This window comes from Crinia signifera, chromosome 8 (genome assembly GCF_055691185.1).
Source record: "Crinia signifera chromosome 8, ASM5569118v1, whole genome shotgun sequence".
Lineage (NCBI taxonomy): Eukaryota > Metazoa > Chordata > Amphibia > Anura > Myobatrachidae > Crinia > Crinia signifera.
In genome coordinates, this window is record NC_139224.1 from 122060050 (window position 1) to 122076459 (window position 16410).

The window sequence follows — 16410 nt, forward strand, 5'->3', positions numbered from 1 at the left end:
TAAGGTGCCCCCACCTCCACTTTTAATGTACAAATTACTTTGAGGAGGAGCAAAAATGGTGAAAAGCCTACCTCCGCACGAATAGCCACTGGACTGACATAACAGAGCGTGGACTCTGTAACCTGCAGGGTCTCGAGACCTGGACACATACAGGGTGACCTGGTAAATGTGACGCAAAGCCATCAAACCACCATTGGTCCACCCCAATGGCCTACCAACCACAGGAACACCTCCGAAGGGAGGGTCCATCTGTTGGTATAGTTTTGCCAACAAGGCCGGGATCTTGCGCTCCCATTGGAAGAAGCGGGAGGCCTAAGCCTACAGCACCTGGTATTCCCAGATGGTCTCCCATCGAAGTACTAACCAGGCCTGACCCTGCTTGGCTTCCAAGATCAGACGAGATCAGGCGTGTTCAGGGTGGTGTGGCCGTAGGCTCATAGCCGGCCCACTCAGAGTGTCACCCTAGTGGTTGATAACAAACCACCCTTTTTTGCATCACCCGACTGGACCTGCACAGGGTGACCTAGAAACCAAGGTTCTACCTTGCAGAAATCCCACAGGACTGTCTTTTTCACTTAGGTTTCAAGACAGAAGCATCTTTTCCATAATAGCATTATCCAGTCTATGTCTTAAGATGTACTGTTGCGTGTATAAAACACGGATTTACCAAAAGGATCAGTTTTGGTTATAATGTATGTGTATGTAGATACATTAGAAAACAAACAAACAGGAAACTATATCGAACCGCTGTTTGAATGTAAGAAGCGAGAATGCTGACCTAGCACCGCTATATATATCCACTTATATACATATATATATATATATATATATATATATATATTGTGTATGTACATATATATATACACACATGTACATACACAAATGCCTACAAACATAAACATATGCATTCATGTACCCCTATACAATAGGTCGTACAGATTAAGAGGCAACATATTGGTATATAGCATATGGTGGCGCTGAAATGAACAAGGCCGTCAACATTGGCAACCAGTAAAACTTCTACCAAAGTGAGATTGCGTCCCTGAAGGGATGCATAGTCAAGGCCATATTAGCTTTTAATTATAAAAGCTACAGCCAGTGTTACTCCGCTAACATAACTTAAAGGAGAACCATAAGAAATGACAAACCGAATTGTTTGTGGGAGAAAACGGGAGCACCCGGAGTAATCCCACGCAATTACGTGGAGAATATACATAAACTCCACCCAGTTAGGGTAATGGCGTTGTTTGAATGGAACCCATGTTATCTACAACAGCTGGTGTTCCCATGTGATCTCAAATGAGATTGGGCATATCCAGTGTGGTATGAATATAGATTGACATCAGTGCCGTGAGGTAGTAATGTTAACCATTACACAGTTCGTACTGCACCTCCACAGCTGCATCTCCCAAAAATGCTACCCCGCTGGGGTGCAAGGCTACTAGAGGCCTGGAGGAATACTAAGTCAAATTATCTCAAATGTGCGATCTGCATGTTAGATGCATGTGATCCGAATGTAAATCCGACTACATAGTCAGATCCCACACTGGATTGTATTGTGCGTACACACCACAACCAGCTCTATATGTGACAGTGCAATGTTCCAACTTCCAATGACCAGGAATACCAAAGGTTATCCTGTGGAGAAATTACATCTCAGAGTCCACCGTTGGTGACGTTTACCATAGTGCCCTGTCAGAACATGAAATAACCCCTGTTTTGTGGGGACTGAATCCTTATAGCCGTGCGCCTTGTCTACTTAAGAGACGGGAGCGTTGCTGATTGAGCTATTGCTCTATTAGGGTAAAACAGGCCTGGACTATGTTCCGACAGGGTTTAAAAGTTAGCAGAGGTGTCTTACACTAAGTGTCTGGACCAGAACTGCAATGGCTGCACACACTGTGATTTCTAATTGACTTGCTATGGATAACTTTGCTAACTCATGAGTTAGTAACATACAAGTCATGCTACCTGCATTAGACATTGCTGCCCTTGCCTTTGATTAATGGAGTGACCTCTGTGTCACTCTGATAGCAGGGTATAAGACTTCCTGCTGTCCTCTGTATGTGACAGTGCAATGTTACCCTCAGTATCTGTGCATTAGAGTAAGGCAGTGACCTCTGTGTCACCCTGATAGCAGGGTATAAGACTTCCTGCTGTCCTCTGTATGACCTAGCTGGCAGCAAACTGTCCCCCCATAAACTGTAATCTGAGAACACAGTATCTTTCTGGAAGAAAGCAAGAAGGGGTTTTTATTTTGTCAGCCAGCAGATACACATTGCACAATTAGAGGCTTATTGCAGAAATCTAACGATCTCTATGTCACGGAGGAAAAATACATCAGGCAAGGCAACAGGGTATATGGCCTCAGGCCTCAGATGACAATGTAAACTGAGTTATACACTTTCCACCTGACAATATATACACTACACACACACAGGGAGAGAGAGTAGGTATAGGTAACCAGAGATAGAATCACTGGATAAGAGAGACAGTATAAGGAGATGAGCTGCCACAGGCCAATCAACAACACCATGGTATATAACACAGGAGTGCTATGACCTAATTTACATACAGCCCAATACTGTCCCACTATGCTCTAAACCCCACTGTCTTAACACAGAACCTGGGGGAGCAGCTGCATTCAATATGCAGTTAACCAGGACAAGCTTGAGCACAGCCCTGGCATTAGCAGTCAGGAGCCTCCAGCAGCGTGCAATGGCGGCAAGTATGTTAAAATGACCGCCAGAACCGCCTGATAGCTGGGAAAGTACCATGGACTCCGTCCTTACAATGGCGTCCCTTTTTGAAAGGGTAGCCGCGCCATCAGGCTATACTCATATGCCCAGGCTGGCCGGTGGTACTTGGGCCAGCCTTGCAATGTGTGCAGGACACCAATATAGGAGTCCCTGTGTCACTATCGCTGTCCTCTGACATTGTACAAGAGGCAGCTAAACTGGTACAGCTAACACCTATACTTCTGACATGCAGTGATGGTGTTAACACAGTTATGAGACACAGCACAATGCATATAATAATAAAAGTGGCACTGAGCTCCGCAAAGCACATAGGCCGGCAGGAGCATAAAGTACTGTACCCTGTGCTCCAGTAGGAGAGGTACAGGTGGGATTTGCCCATATGGCCCGGCAGTGAAGAGATGGAACTCCAGACTGGCAGAGAGCTCTCTGTGTCCTTCTTACACGTGCAGCAGGCAGGCAGGAAGAGATCAGGGCTGGAAACCCCGTGGGTACATCCTAGCTCCTGTCTCCGGGAGAGGGGCTGTGTGAGGAGAGGCTCCCTTCCCCCTACTAGCAAATGGCCACCGGGATTTCATGACTCATGCGGCGTCGGTAAAATGGCGGGGATCCGGCGCTTGCCGGGCGGCCCCGCATACCGACGCCGCTGCCCACACTCAAAGTCTCCCTGGTGGTCCAGCGGGTCAGGGTGCACACCTAGTGAAAGGAGGCGTTCTGGCCGCTTGCTAGTGCAGCCCGGCGATCCCCCCCACCGGGCTGCTCAGCCGCTATAACTGCGTGCGCATTCGCACTCCCAGCGGGGAGCGCGTTACCTGAAAGCGGTTGTCACCGCTGATGTCCCGGTCCCCGTCGCGGCTGTGCTCTCCAGTGCTTCAGAGCCAGCCGAACACCTCCGCTTGTGGGAGCCACGTGGGTGGTGTTGGGCTGCCGGGTCCCGGGTGATGGAGCGCAGTGCAGGGATCTAACAGACCCCCAGCGCTGCTGCTCTGTCACTGACTCCAGTCAGTGTAAAAATAAGAATAAAAAAAAAATTAAAAACGAAGTTTAAGCTGCTTTAACAGCAGCCCTTTCAAAATGCGTGTTGGCTCCTGCCAGCACAATCAAAACTGAAAGTAAGCTAGCCTAGGAGGCGGGGTAGAGGAGGGAGGAGCCAGGGCTGTCTCTGGGCAGTCCAGAAGTTTTATCCTTTCTGGTGCTGGAAAGGTCGTGACCTCACTCTCTACCCAATGTAATCCCTCTGGCCCCTGACGTCTGCCGCAGAAGAAATTTTAGTATGTTTTTACTTTGCACAAAGATGACCAGTGTAACAGATTGGGTGTATTTCATTATTGATTTGCTGAATACCCAGACCCTGAATGAAGTTTATGTAATAGACCTAATACAAAAAGCATTGGAGAACAAACACTGCAAGTGGTGTGAATAGATTTATTTTAAGAGACTCTTGTACAAAATGGCAAGAAACCCAGTTTAGCTGTCGGCATTCTTTTCCTGAGCTCGGAGAAAGCTGGCTTTTTTCTGAGCAATGCGGTCTTTTTTCTGCGCCAGTGACATTTTGGCACGATTCCACCTGGAAAATAGAAGCCATAATTAATATCCAAATCCGACACAGCTTACTTTATCATTGAATTTTTGTCCAGAGATTTATTCTTTGACACATCTCTGGGTACAATTACTTCAATCCTTGTCATCATCCATACTGGTTTGGATAAGAGTATGCAATAAAGAACTATAGGCAATACAACATTGGTATGAAGCCCTCAACTACAGTATGTTCTCTGCATTGGAGGGGAACGTGAAGAATTGGAAACAAGTCCTAAAGCTGCCCACACATGGTGTGATGTGCACTGTGCGTTTTGGAATAGATCCAATTGATAATGCTGGCGATATGCTACAGCAGCGTGTTTTGAACTAGATGCTATTTAGACCAAAATATATGTGCGGCACATTTGTTGTACTTTGCGTTGTGATTTGCTCAGGAGCGTAACCCCAAAATGCACCACATGAGGGCGCAGTTAGATTTACAAGTGATCACTGAAGACATTCGTATCTTGGATAAAACCGGCTTCATGAAGGCTGATTGAGGGAAGGAAGCTGGGAGTGGCATGGGTCACTGTTTCGGCCAGTTCTGCTTCCAGAATAGTAATAATTTCATACTTAAACAGGGACTGAAAGATGCCAGTGCAGAAACATTAGATCATTTTGAGTTTTTGTAGACAGAGCTTTGTTGTAATATCACCATAGTAGAAAAGCAGCAGGGGTCTGACCAAGGGCTGTTTTAGGATAGAACTAGAATCAGGAAAATACGTTGGAGATGGAAAGTTGCTGGAATGAGGACCAGATACTACTGTAAGGATCATTTGTTTAAGCTGGGTACAGACAATTGGAATGACAATCTTCAAATAGTCTGGTATGTGGTACACATAGTCAGTGACACTGTCACCACATGCAGGACATCGCTAGCAAGGGTCATGACTGCTGCTCCCAGTATTAGCAAGTGTGTATGCACCTGCAAATATCTGGTTCTGCCACCCACAATATTGCTGGGTACACATCTATTGATTTAGAATGCAAAGAGGTCATCATGCAAGCAATGGTCAGAGGGAAAACTTTTTTTGAACTGAAGTTTAGTACAGCAGCAAGGCATCCAAGACAGAAGTTATGAACAATGGATAATGGACAGGTTATAAAGCTGCACAACACATGTAGAAGCCAGGGCTGCAAGATCATTCAAGATGATCCAATGTGACCATTGCAGCTCAGTGGAATACACCAAAAGATGCGAGAAAGTGGGGGAATTCATCCTACATCTAGCCTCAAAACCAACGCCAAGGTGCCTTGCTGGCTGCAGAAAATATATCTGTCACAACATAAAGGGACTGCGAATTAATTTAAAGTCAGTCCCCTCTATATTGTACACAGGTATACAAGTGTCACATACCAAATTATGTGCAGTCTTCTCCACTCCTAGTTGCAACCTACACCTTTATACAACAAAAAAATCCAGAGAAGATGCCAGAATGTTACGATGTATCCATCCTCATCTTTGCGGCACCAATCACCAGAGATTGGCTTCTGGGTACTTGTGTAGTTTCACAGCGCCAGCATGGTGGCGTGCATCTGTCCAGCTGTGGGGCTGTAAACTCCATGCCAATGTGGATAATTCATACCCCCACTATCCACGTTGGCATGGAGGTTATTTTAGAATTTTATTTTAGCCACCAAGCCTGTAGCGCGGGCGAGCGTAGCACGACAGACACACAGCGCCATGAAAGTACACAAGTACCGGCTTCTGCATCTCACAGAAAAGCAGTGAATGGTGATGTGGCTGCCTGGCTGATGCAGACATCTGTAGTCTACATTCTGAGCACATATTACATAGTCATTGTTACATGCTAGTCTGATTACATACCTCTTCTTTTTGACTTCTTTCTTGGGTTTCTTTTCGTGAACAGGGTTCTCCCTTATACCGGAATGAGCCTTTTTGTACATTTCTTCCATCTGAAATATAAAGTTGTTAATGTAATATGTAACCATACTTTATTATAGCCAAATTTACACATAAGCCCTGGCCATAGTTGCCAATTGAGCTGAACACAAATCGGTCACAATTTCCCATCGCTGCTGAATTCAGTCAGTCAGTCATACACCTATAATGTAAGGTAGCGTTACTGCTAGTCTTATTTTAGAAGGATGCTGCGGGTATGGAGCATTTGGTCGACATGGGGTTTGTCAGTTTTTTTTGCCCCGAATGTCGACAGACACAGGATTAAATGTGTCCTCGCATGGCTCGCCATGCTAAGCTCGGCGCACTATTTTATTCTCCCACTGCACCCATGTGGATGCTTGTGTTAACCCAGGCATGTCCAAACTGTGACCCAGCTGTTGTGAAACTAAACATCCCAGTATACCTTGCCAAGTTTTAGCATTCCCTAATAGCAAAACTGGCAAGGCATGTTGGTGCTTGTAGTTTTACCACAGCTGGAGGGTCAGAGTTTGGACATGCCTGTGTAAACCTAATGACTTGTCGACCTTGCAGTATGTCAACATAGAGGAGTAGACCATCTTTAGGTCAACCGACCGTGTCCCAATGCCACATACAGAGTGACAAGATAGGAGGGAGGGGTCTGACATCACCCCTGACTGTCCCGACAAAACTTTACATGGGTGCACAGGGAAGCCCTTCCCCAGCTGTTCGGCCTATATTCTATAGGGAACTAATTCCAGTATTTGATTAGTTAAAAGCCATATGAGGCTGTCAAGAACATAATACAGCCTGGGAAACGCTGAGAAGCAGAATACTCATCCTATCACCACTTCTAGTAGAATAAGACTACACAATCTGATAAAGTAATGGAATTGTTTATGAAGCTCAAATAAAAATTGTGGACAGGGGTTGTCAAGCCACAAGTATGTTCTTTACAAGTTGCAGAGCACAACTTTAGACATTATGACCACAACATGTGCACCAGTTCTCAGACCAGAAGCCACCACCTAATACCTCCAGAGAGCATAAGAGTACAGTGCCCACTGCCAGACTCCATCCATCTTCCAGCAAAATATCAGCAGTTTACAGGGAAAATGGGAACAATCGGCAAAATGAGGAAAGCCAGAGGCATTCCTGGGTGTGGTGTTATGTTACCCGATCTCATGACTTGGATGCAATGTGTAAATTCAGAGTGTAGGTGCATTGGACCATTCTCATAAAGAAAAGAAAGATTCCAAAAAAGCATGTGCCCAATCAGAAGCATCCACATGGAAAGACATACCTGGTCTGGTAAGATGCCATTCTTTATGTATTGTGAGAACTGCTTCTTGTATGCCTCTTCATCGTCCTCCATCAACAGACGCATGTAGTCCGCCACGTTCTGGCCCAGGATGTGTTTGCGGTGCACTTCAGCGTTGAACTCTTTGCTTTCAGAGTCGTAGCCGGGGAAACGTTTTGTGCTTTAAAAAATAAAATATAATGTATACTAAATTCTCATGTAGTCTTCAAGATACTTCAACAACATAAGAACATTGTCTTTCCCACTGGTACAGCTCTTATCAGATTTGTTGCATTCATTCCGGACACATTAATATAGACATGTGGGAAGCTGACTGGAAAGGGGTGCACACACGACTACTCTTAAGGCCCCAATACACTAGTGAGATTTGGTCTGAATGAACCAGATTGACAGATCAGGCCGATAAGGCAGACCAAATCTCATTTATTTGACTCCCATTCTAACCCGATGCGCGCTCCTGTGCACATTGGATCAAGTCAGGAGGTCAGACAGGCTGCACATAAGATTGATAAATGGGAATTTGATAAATGGGAATTTGATAAATGGGGACGGCAGGGTGGCCAATCCCAGCGGGATCCCGGGATTTGGCCCCAAAAGGTACGGAATTTCAATCCCGGGATTGGACTATCCAATCCCCGGATTTCGGTATTGCAGTCTATTGCTGGGCAGCAGAGAACCCAGGGTACGGCCGAGAGATGTTAGGTGGCGAATGTATTCCGGCCTGTCACTCACTAGTGGATGGCGAGCGGGTTCTGGCCTCTGACTTATCCTGTGACAATGGAGAGAGCAGGCGGCGAACAGGTTCCAGCCCGGAGGTGCAACACTGCGCAGGCTACAGCGATACACCTCTGGCACCAGAACATGCTTGCAGCGCCCAACCACTCCCGGCCACACACAGAAATCACACCCGTCCAGTGTCGCAGCTGCTGCCTGCCCCATAGCAGAAAGGCTCCACTAACATAAGGGGGACAGGGGCTATTTATATTTTTAGGGATGCCAATCCCAGGATTGAGCATTTTTCAATCCCAAACCCAATGTGGCTTACTATTAATTTGTATGGGGTTTTTTTTTTATGCACCTTGGCTCCCGGATGCCCAGCACTCCACGAACCTTTACAACCACTGGAGGGCTATAGTTTGGCCATGCCTGCTCTAAGTTTTAGAGAACTGCTCACAGTGCACAAATAATGGGTCTGAAACGTGTAGGTTCCTTTTTTGAATTACCGGTTTTATTTAATTTAAAACTGGTGCTTTCACACTGCAGCACTACCCGTTCAAAAAACTAAAAAAATAAATAAAAAAAAAGGCAATTTACCATTTAAGAGCTGCAGTGTGAGGGGTATAAGTGGAAAACTAATGTAAAAAAAAAAAATTACATATATTGCACCAAAAGCAGTTGGCTACAAAGCCAGTAACTACAATATCAAATCCATGAAACCACCACCCTCCTAGCTTTCAAAGCCTTAAAAAACACTTTTAGCAGTACCCTATTAAACAAGGGTGTGGTATAGGGTTCAGTCAGTCATTAGCCCGATGTCGGGATCCCGACTGGCCGGACTCAGACAGCATGGCGAGTGCAACAAAGCCCCTTGCAGGCTCGCTGCACTCACCACGCTGTGGGCACGGTGGCTCGGTACTCTCACCACCTATTCTATATCTATGAGGGATGTGGACCCTCACGAGGGAGAACAGCCAGTGGCCGTCGGGAACCCGTCTGTCGGTGTTTTAACAGTCGGATCCTGACTGTCGGGACCCCGTCCGGCACCCTTAAACAAAACCCACCACAATGCAGAAGCATCAGACCGTCACCTGGATGACTTAATGCAGACTGCCCAGCTCACCTGTGAGGAATGGACAGGCCGCCATCTACAGCTCCCTTAAGAGCACCGAATACTTTGTTTCCAGTGGTGGTTCTGGTGAGACCTGCGTCCAGGTAACAGGTGAAGGCTCCAGGTTGCCCATCAATGCTTTCCACATTGTACTCATCTCCTGTAACGTCCACTTGGCCTTCATATACCTTGTCAAGGCTGAACTTGTTGAGCAGCTGTAGAACATAAACTTGTAAATAGATAGTTCTTTACTTCTAATCAAATGTTAGTATGCATGTAGCACTAATAAAAAGGAGTTTGAACATATAACACCATGACATTCCAGGGGTAAGCAACCTGTAGCACTACATCTCCCAGCATGATTGCCCACAATTTTCTGTTTGTTATGTTAAACTGAATGAACAGTCTAGTGCGTGTAATTCCAGAGGCTTCCTACCGCAACAAATGATATATTTTGCCAACACATTCTACCTAGCTCATTCCATCTAGTTTCTAGCTGAGCACCTAGAGCAGGGTTCTCATACTAGTTACCACAGAATAGTCAACACATCGTCAGACCACACATGCACAGCAGCATTGAAGAGGCACAAGTGAAGTGACTGCTAATTGGGGTATAGATCATTGGATAGACAGCAAGTAGTTCAGGCATTAGGTTGACATGGGGTTTCACTTATTGTCCTGAATTTCGACATTGACACCGAAACGTAGCATTGCGTCCTCACATGGCTTGCCATGCTTCGGGCACCTGATACGCACACTACTTTTATTCTCCCACCATGCCCTAGTAGATGGTAGGGCATGAAATACAGCCTGTCGGCACGTCAGTTAAAGTGTGAAAAATGCCATGTCGACCTACTTGCTATAGACTTCGTGACCGTATCCTGCTAATGCAATGGGGAGGCAGTGTGTTTACTTAATGATGTTCCCCCCTCCACATGCATATACTATAAAGTCTGCTTGGTGCTTCCCATATACTAGGCAATCCACCTGCCATTTAGGCTAATATATTGCAATTGTGGTGATTGCAGGAAGAAATCTCAAATGGCAGGTGAAGGGCAGCAGGTCCAATGCAATGCAGACCATTGCACCGGAGCCTGTGAATTGCCCTGGGTGCACAAGCCTCTGAGACGGGCAGGCTTGGTTGGGATCACATGCAGAAGGACTGCTGTCCAGCACCTCAAGGTGGTGTTGGGGAAATCGCAAGCAACGTCTCCCCTCAGTGTATGAGGATCTTTACAGAATAGGTTTTCACAAATGCAGAGGATGGCTTATTGAGAGCTGGCTCTTGAGCGACTACACTCTGCCTATAGAATAGAATCAACTTTATTGGCCATGTGTGCTTGCGCACACTAGGAATTTTTTGTGGATTACAGTGCAGCATCAAGCAGGGATGAAAAGGGGGGGGGGGGGGAGGGAGACATTACATATATTACATAAAGACATTACAAGCATTTAATTTCTAGCTACGACTATGGTGGTCAGGTCGCCAAGTAGGGAAACGTTGTTTGGCTGTTGATATTGGGATTGCATTCGCTTTTATTGGATTGTTCATGTGATGGACGGCTAATGGAAAGAAGCTTCTTGCTGATCTGGACGTTTTGACAGGGATGGACCTGAACCGTCTTCTGGATGGTAGGATGTCGAACAGGTTGTGACCAGGATGCAGCTTGTCGTTTGCGATCTTCTCAGCACGTTTCCTTACCCTGGATGAGAACAGATCCCTTATCGGGGGAAGGTCGGTCCCTATGATCCTTTCCGCAGTCTTGACTACCCTCTGCAGTTTTTGTTTGTCATTCTCGCTTGCGCCACCGTACCAGATTGTGATCGAGGAACATAAGTCAGACTCCACGATGGCGGTGTAGAATACGCACAGCAGCTCCTGTGGGATGTTGAATTTCCTGAGTTGCCTCAGGAAGAACAGGCGCTGTTGGGCCTTTTTGATGTTTGTGGTTATGTTTAATCCCCATCTTAGGTCACTGGACATGGTTGTCCCTAGGAATTTGAAGGAATCAACCCGCGACACCACTGCGTGGGCTATTGTTAGCGGGGCTAGTGCATTTGTTTTTTTCCCTGTAGTCGACCACCATCTCAACTGTTTTGGTGGGGGTTTAGATCGAGGTTGTTGCTGCTGCACCACTGTGTCAGCTTCTCCACTGCATGCCTGTACGCAGTCTCGTCACCATCCTTGATTAGGCCGATAATAGTGGTGTCACACAGAAGCACCAGTACCCGGGAGATCCCTTGCTGGCAGCCATATGTCCCCTGTGGATATATGCTAGTGTTCTCGCTAGGCTGTTTTAGCTGCTTAATTTCTCCTCTCTTAGCAATTGAGTGGTCTGTTATTTCAGACTCCAACCACTTGCTATCAAACTCCTTGGATCACTGACTGAAAGAACAGAGGACCCAATACAGAGGTGATAGGAGCCCACAGTTTGTGAACCACTGAATTAGAGTAACGAACATGCAGTTCCCCAGCTCTTCTCAGATTTTGCGGCAAACTATGCCATTACAGTACAAAATCGCATGGAAATTAGCTGCAATTCCAGCCGCTTCCTGCAATTGGAAAACCATGCAAACTTTCAAGCAGTACTGGTTGAGTCTCCCTTATCTGTAATATTTAAAGCTTTAATATACTATAAACCGGATTATGGGCAGCTGTGACATCTGGTATCAATAGCTGATGGCTGATAAGCCCAGTACACACACATCGATTTGCTTTTGATTTGATGTTAGATTCGATTTTCTATTAGATCTGGCATTAGATCTTTCCATTCGATTTGGCATTAGATCTCTACTTTTGCATTAGATATCGAATTCGATATAGAATTTGATATACATTCATGGTACATTGTACACATTCAATTTACTAGATCCCTTTCGAGATTTCCTTGGCTGCATAGAGGATTTTTTTGTTCGATTTGGCGAAAACGGGAGCGCGCATCGAATCGAATTTAGATCGAAAGGAACAACAAACCGAAACGATTTCTTACAGGATTCGATCTGATTTTGCTCCTATAAGCAAAATCGAATCGAAAATGGCCAAAAATCCAAACGTGTGTACAGCCCTAAAGTGTGGCTTGTCAGCTATTCTGATTGGCAGCCTAAAGCTGGCCATAGACCTAAACATGTATTGTCCAATCTGCCTGGTTGGAAGAAAAATCTGGTAATTTATGGGAGCGAAGACCGACCATATGTTTTGAAATACTGGAAAACGGAACAAAGATCTGGTAATATCTGAATGACAGTTCTTGTCAACTAGCCAGTTTGTACATTAAATCTTTAGGTGTATGGCCAGCTTAACTGTCCAGCTCTTCAACCCCACCGCCTTGGCCAGCTCAACATCCATCTCCTGCCATGTATTTCAAGTTCAAATATCTGAAATGCTTCTGGTGCAAAGCATTTTGGGTATCAGATTCCATCTGTAGCATCACCTGCATTAACAGCAGCCCCATCCGTAGTGCCGCGCATACAATGGAAAATCGGACCGCTCTGCAACCTCGGAATAGTCATACCCACAGATCAAACGTTCCAAGTGATCAAAAAACACAGCAAAATCCAACCTCATATGGATTAAACTGAAGGCCATCAATAACCAGTTTCACCATAGAATCAAGACCAGTCAGATACTGGTTTCTAACCTATAGGAAACATAAACCGAGCACTAACCAAGAGGAAGCAGTAAGTGGACGGAGTTTGCCCAGAGAGACTTAAGCTGTGTACACACAGTGCAATATATTGCTTAGTGTCAGTTTTCATCAGCAACCAGAGATGGTCCCCGATGAAAAGGAGACCCTGCCGCGGGAGCTGCAGGGGTAGATTGCTGGTCGCAGGAGCATGTACCAGCAACCATTAGGAGCTGAACACTGGCACACGCACCCGATTGCCCACCACACATACAAATCACTGGCAATATGGTCGCTCAGCGATCATATTGCCAAAGATATGTGCTTAAAATAACCCTGTTTGTCACAGCTTTAAACTAGCTAAACTACTGCAATGGAGAGACAAACAAAATATTTTTAAATAACCAATACATACACTGGCAAAGTATCTGAATAAGCAGGATTATTACAGCTCGGCATGAGACGTGTATTCACCAGTCAGAGAAGCTTACCACCTGTGCGATGTACATGCCACAGCTTTACAAAGGGTGGGTCACAAACAGCGGACATCCACTCACTATGCCATACAAAGTAAGAATATCCAGACAAGAATATAAAAAACCCAAAGTCTAAGGTAAAACAACAAACTCCATGTTGCCAAGTGTTTGATTGTCTGGTATCTGAATATAGAGCAAGCACATCACATACATACCCTGCGAGCCAGCAGCAGACCGGTGCAATAAGCTGCAGCGTAGTTTGTAAGCCCAACCTTGACACCGTACTTTGGAAGCTCATGTGAATAAGCCGCACAGACGATAATATCTCCTTCAATCCTGGCGTAGGCAATCTGTAAAACAGGAAACAATCTAAGCATTAGACAAAGCCAATAAAATTGGTCACATCTAAAGTATTTTGCCAATTAGTCTGCCTATTAGAAGAAATATCTGATCATTTGGGCAAACAAGTAGTCTCTGCTTTAACACACTAGAAAACAGACAAAACCCATTCAGAGAAGTTGAACTCTAGATGTGCAGTCAGATTAGCACATATGCAATGACTGACTGGTAAGGTGGGGGGCATAGAAGTCTAGAAAATTATATAAAATGGTACTAATACCGGACAATTGGACATTGGCAGTCAAAATGCAGATGCCCGAATGCCAGCTGTTCAGAAGACCAGTCACAGAATTCCCACACCACCGTATTCTTAAGTGCTGGTGTTCCAATTTTAAGTGTGCAGCGAATGGTTAGGCAGCACTGGGAGAAGATTTAGGACTGTAGTATAAGCTAGTTAGGGGACGGTGCAGAGTGGAACACTATTTTAGTTACAGATTCTATGTAGTGCAGGATAGTCCGTTGCACTTTACAATTGGAAATAACAAATACAAACTGGGTAGTAAAAGGCCGATTGTAAGCTTGCGAGCATGGCCCTCCTACCTCAATCTACAGGCATTATATGTAGTTCAAAATGCACGAGATGAGCTAAAGCAGCATGCAGTTTGAACTTTATGTGATGCAATCTAGTTCAAAAAAGTACATGCAGCACCCGGTAATTGTTCCTAGTATGGACACCTTCTGTATACTTCCCCATGAGGTGTCTGGATGCTGAGCACAGGGATGCGGCTGTCTGCCTTCTGACCCCCCGGTATCCTAATACCATCATCCCCAGAGTACTGCTAGCCTAGAATAGGACAATATATGTGCCAGCCTAGAATGGGATAACCATCAGACCCCATACCATATGTGCGTTGGTGTATGCGGCTTTCACATAGCAAAATAAAGGTTCGCACAAGGACTTTGAAATCGGATCAGTCCCGGAGTGAACCTTCATTTTGGCATGTTCACATCCCTACAGCGATATGGCAATAATGCCGGTTCACTAACGTCATCCGCTAAGATTGCTAGGAATGGTCCAGTCTCAGTATACGATACTGTAGGAAAAGGATATAGCAAATACCGCACACACAAGGCAGAGTCACCCAAAGAACAGACTAATATACCTGGCAGATGATGTCTCTGTTGGTGATGCGCACAATCATCCTGTACTTAGGGGTATTGTACTTATTTTTGTCCTGGACAACCAGTCTCTTGCGAGCAAAGTAGTCAGTCTTGCCCTCTGCAAAATAAACCCAGTTATCAGCTCAGACTAAACAAGTGAGAGTATACCAATGGGCATCACAGAACAGGTACTCACCTCTCCTTCTGCGGAACTTGACTTGGTACCGCTTGAAATAAGCCTTGTTCTTTACAACTTTCACAAACCCCTAAAGCAGAGACATGACTTAATACAATGTACATTACACATTGAAAATTAAAGTTCGTATGCAACAAAAACAATACAACAGAATGACATGACACACTGATGTAGTTAGAGGAATGCTTGATCCATACTGACATGTAAGCACACGGCTGTGGCATTAACAAGCATTACATGCTCTATAAGGAACGTGTGTTACTACATGTGCGGCATTTTATAATAGGAGGACGTAGGTTAGTAGGAATACTAGTGACAACATGGGGAGTAGGACTGGCAGCTACAACAGAATATCGTATGTACTTAGTAAACCAGAAAACAAACCACTGCAAGTTAGGCCATGGTTACATTACCGAGGCTGTCAGCCTATACACACAGTAACAGCTACACACAGGAATCACCTTTTATATACAAAATATAGATTATGGAGCACTCACAGACACCATAAGAGTGCCCACCACCCAGCAAGGGATAATATAGGGGAGTGCCAGCAGGGATAGGGCAGGAGTGGTGCCAGCCACAGCCAGCCCTCAGTAAAAAAAAACAATACATAAAATACAATATATATATAACATAATAGGCAAAGGGGAAACGAGGAGACCGTCCGGGGAACAAAGCACGTGACTGGAAAGCAGTATCCGGGCACTGGGACACAGCCGGCCGGCCGGAGGCTGCAGCGGCCATTAGGCCACGCTGGAAGTTGCACAGACACCGCCACAATCTACAGTCATCCTGCCTCAAACCGGCTGGTCCGGAGCTCATAATCGCCATGCACGCTGCCCGGGGGACATAGGCACACATTGCCATCGGTATCGGGGCCGGGTACTGACCATGTCGCCGGATTTTGTCCCGTCTAGGCGAGGACCGGAGAATCACAGCGCTACCGTGAGGGCGCTGCGGAACTGGGAAAAGGCCGTGCATAGTGCGCATGCGCAGTAAGTAGGAGGCCGACGGACACGTTTCCTGAAACAAGAGAAGCGTCCATCGCCTGTGAGACGTGTGCAGAGCCCGGCGTGCTGACACCACGTGGTCAGAGTCAGTATGACTCCCTCCCAGAGTTTTTTTGTTTTTTTTTTAATGCAGACTGTTGAATGAATGAGCCATTAACCACTGCAGTATTAAGCTATGTCCTCTTGGGTGGTAACATGTAACATTGAGTGGTAGTGGTAACAAGTGCACCAGCATAT

At 45.6% G+C, this 16410-nt stretch overlaps 1 protein-coding gene and 1 non-coding gene across 2 annotated transcripts; both read right to left on the reverse strand.

Moving 5' to 3' along the window:
• Window positions 1-315: 315 nt before the first annotated feature.
• LOC146034966 (5S ribosomal RNA) lies at window positions 316-434 on the reverse strand. The gene has a single exon (XR_014460369.1). It is a non-coding gene; the product is annotated as a 5S ribosomal RNA (ribosomal RNA).
• Window positions 435-4167: 3733 nt separating this feature from the next.
• On the reverse strand, window positions 4168-16201 carry RPL5 (ribosomal protein L5). The gene is made up of 8 exons (XM_083157089.1): window positions 16054-16201; window positions 15164-15233; window positions 14970-15085; window positions 13683-13817; window positions 9381-9583; window positions 7523-7700; window positions 6166-6254; window positions 4168-4323 (listed from the first exon to the last, which is right to left on the reverse strand). Exons 1-8 carry the CDS (start codon window positions 16054-16056, stop codon window positions 4224-4226), a joined length of 894 nt encoding a protein of 297 aa, XP_083013215.1. The 5' UTR covers window positions 16057-16201; the 3' UTR covers window positions 4168-4223.
• Window positions 16202-16410: the final 209 nt, after the last annotated feature.

Coding starts and splice junctions, on each gene's coding strand:
- RPL5 (XM_083157089.1), bottom strand. Junction 7,701..9,380: donor GGCCTGTCCATTCCTCACAG/GTGAGCTGGGCA, acceptor TATTTTTTAAAG/CACAAAACGTTTCCCCGGCT. Junction 6,255..7,522: donor ATGGCATCTTACCAGACCAG/GTATGTCTTTCC, acceptor TTTATATTTCAG/ATGGAAGAAATGTACAAAAA.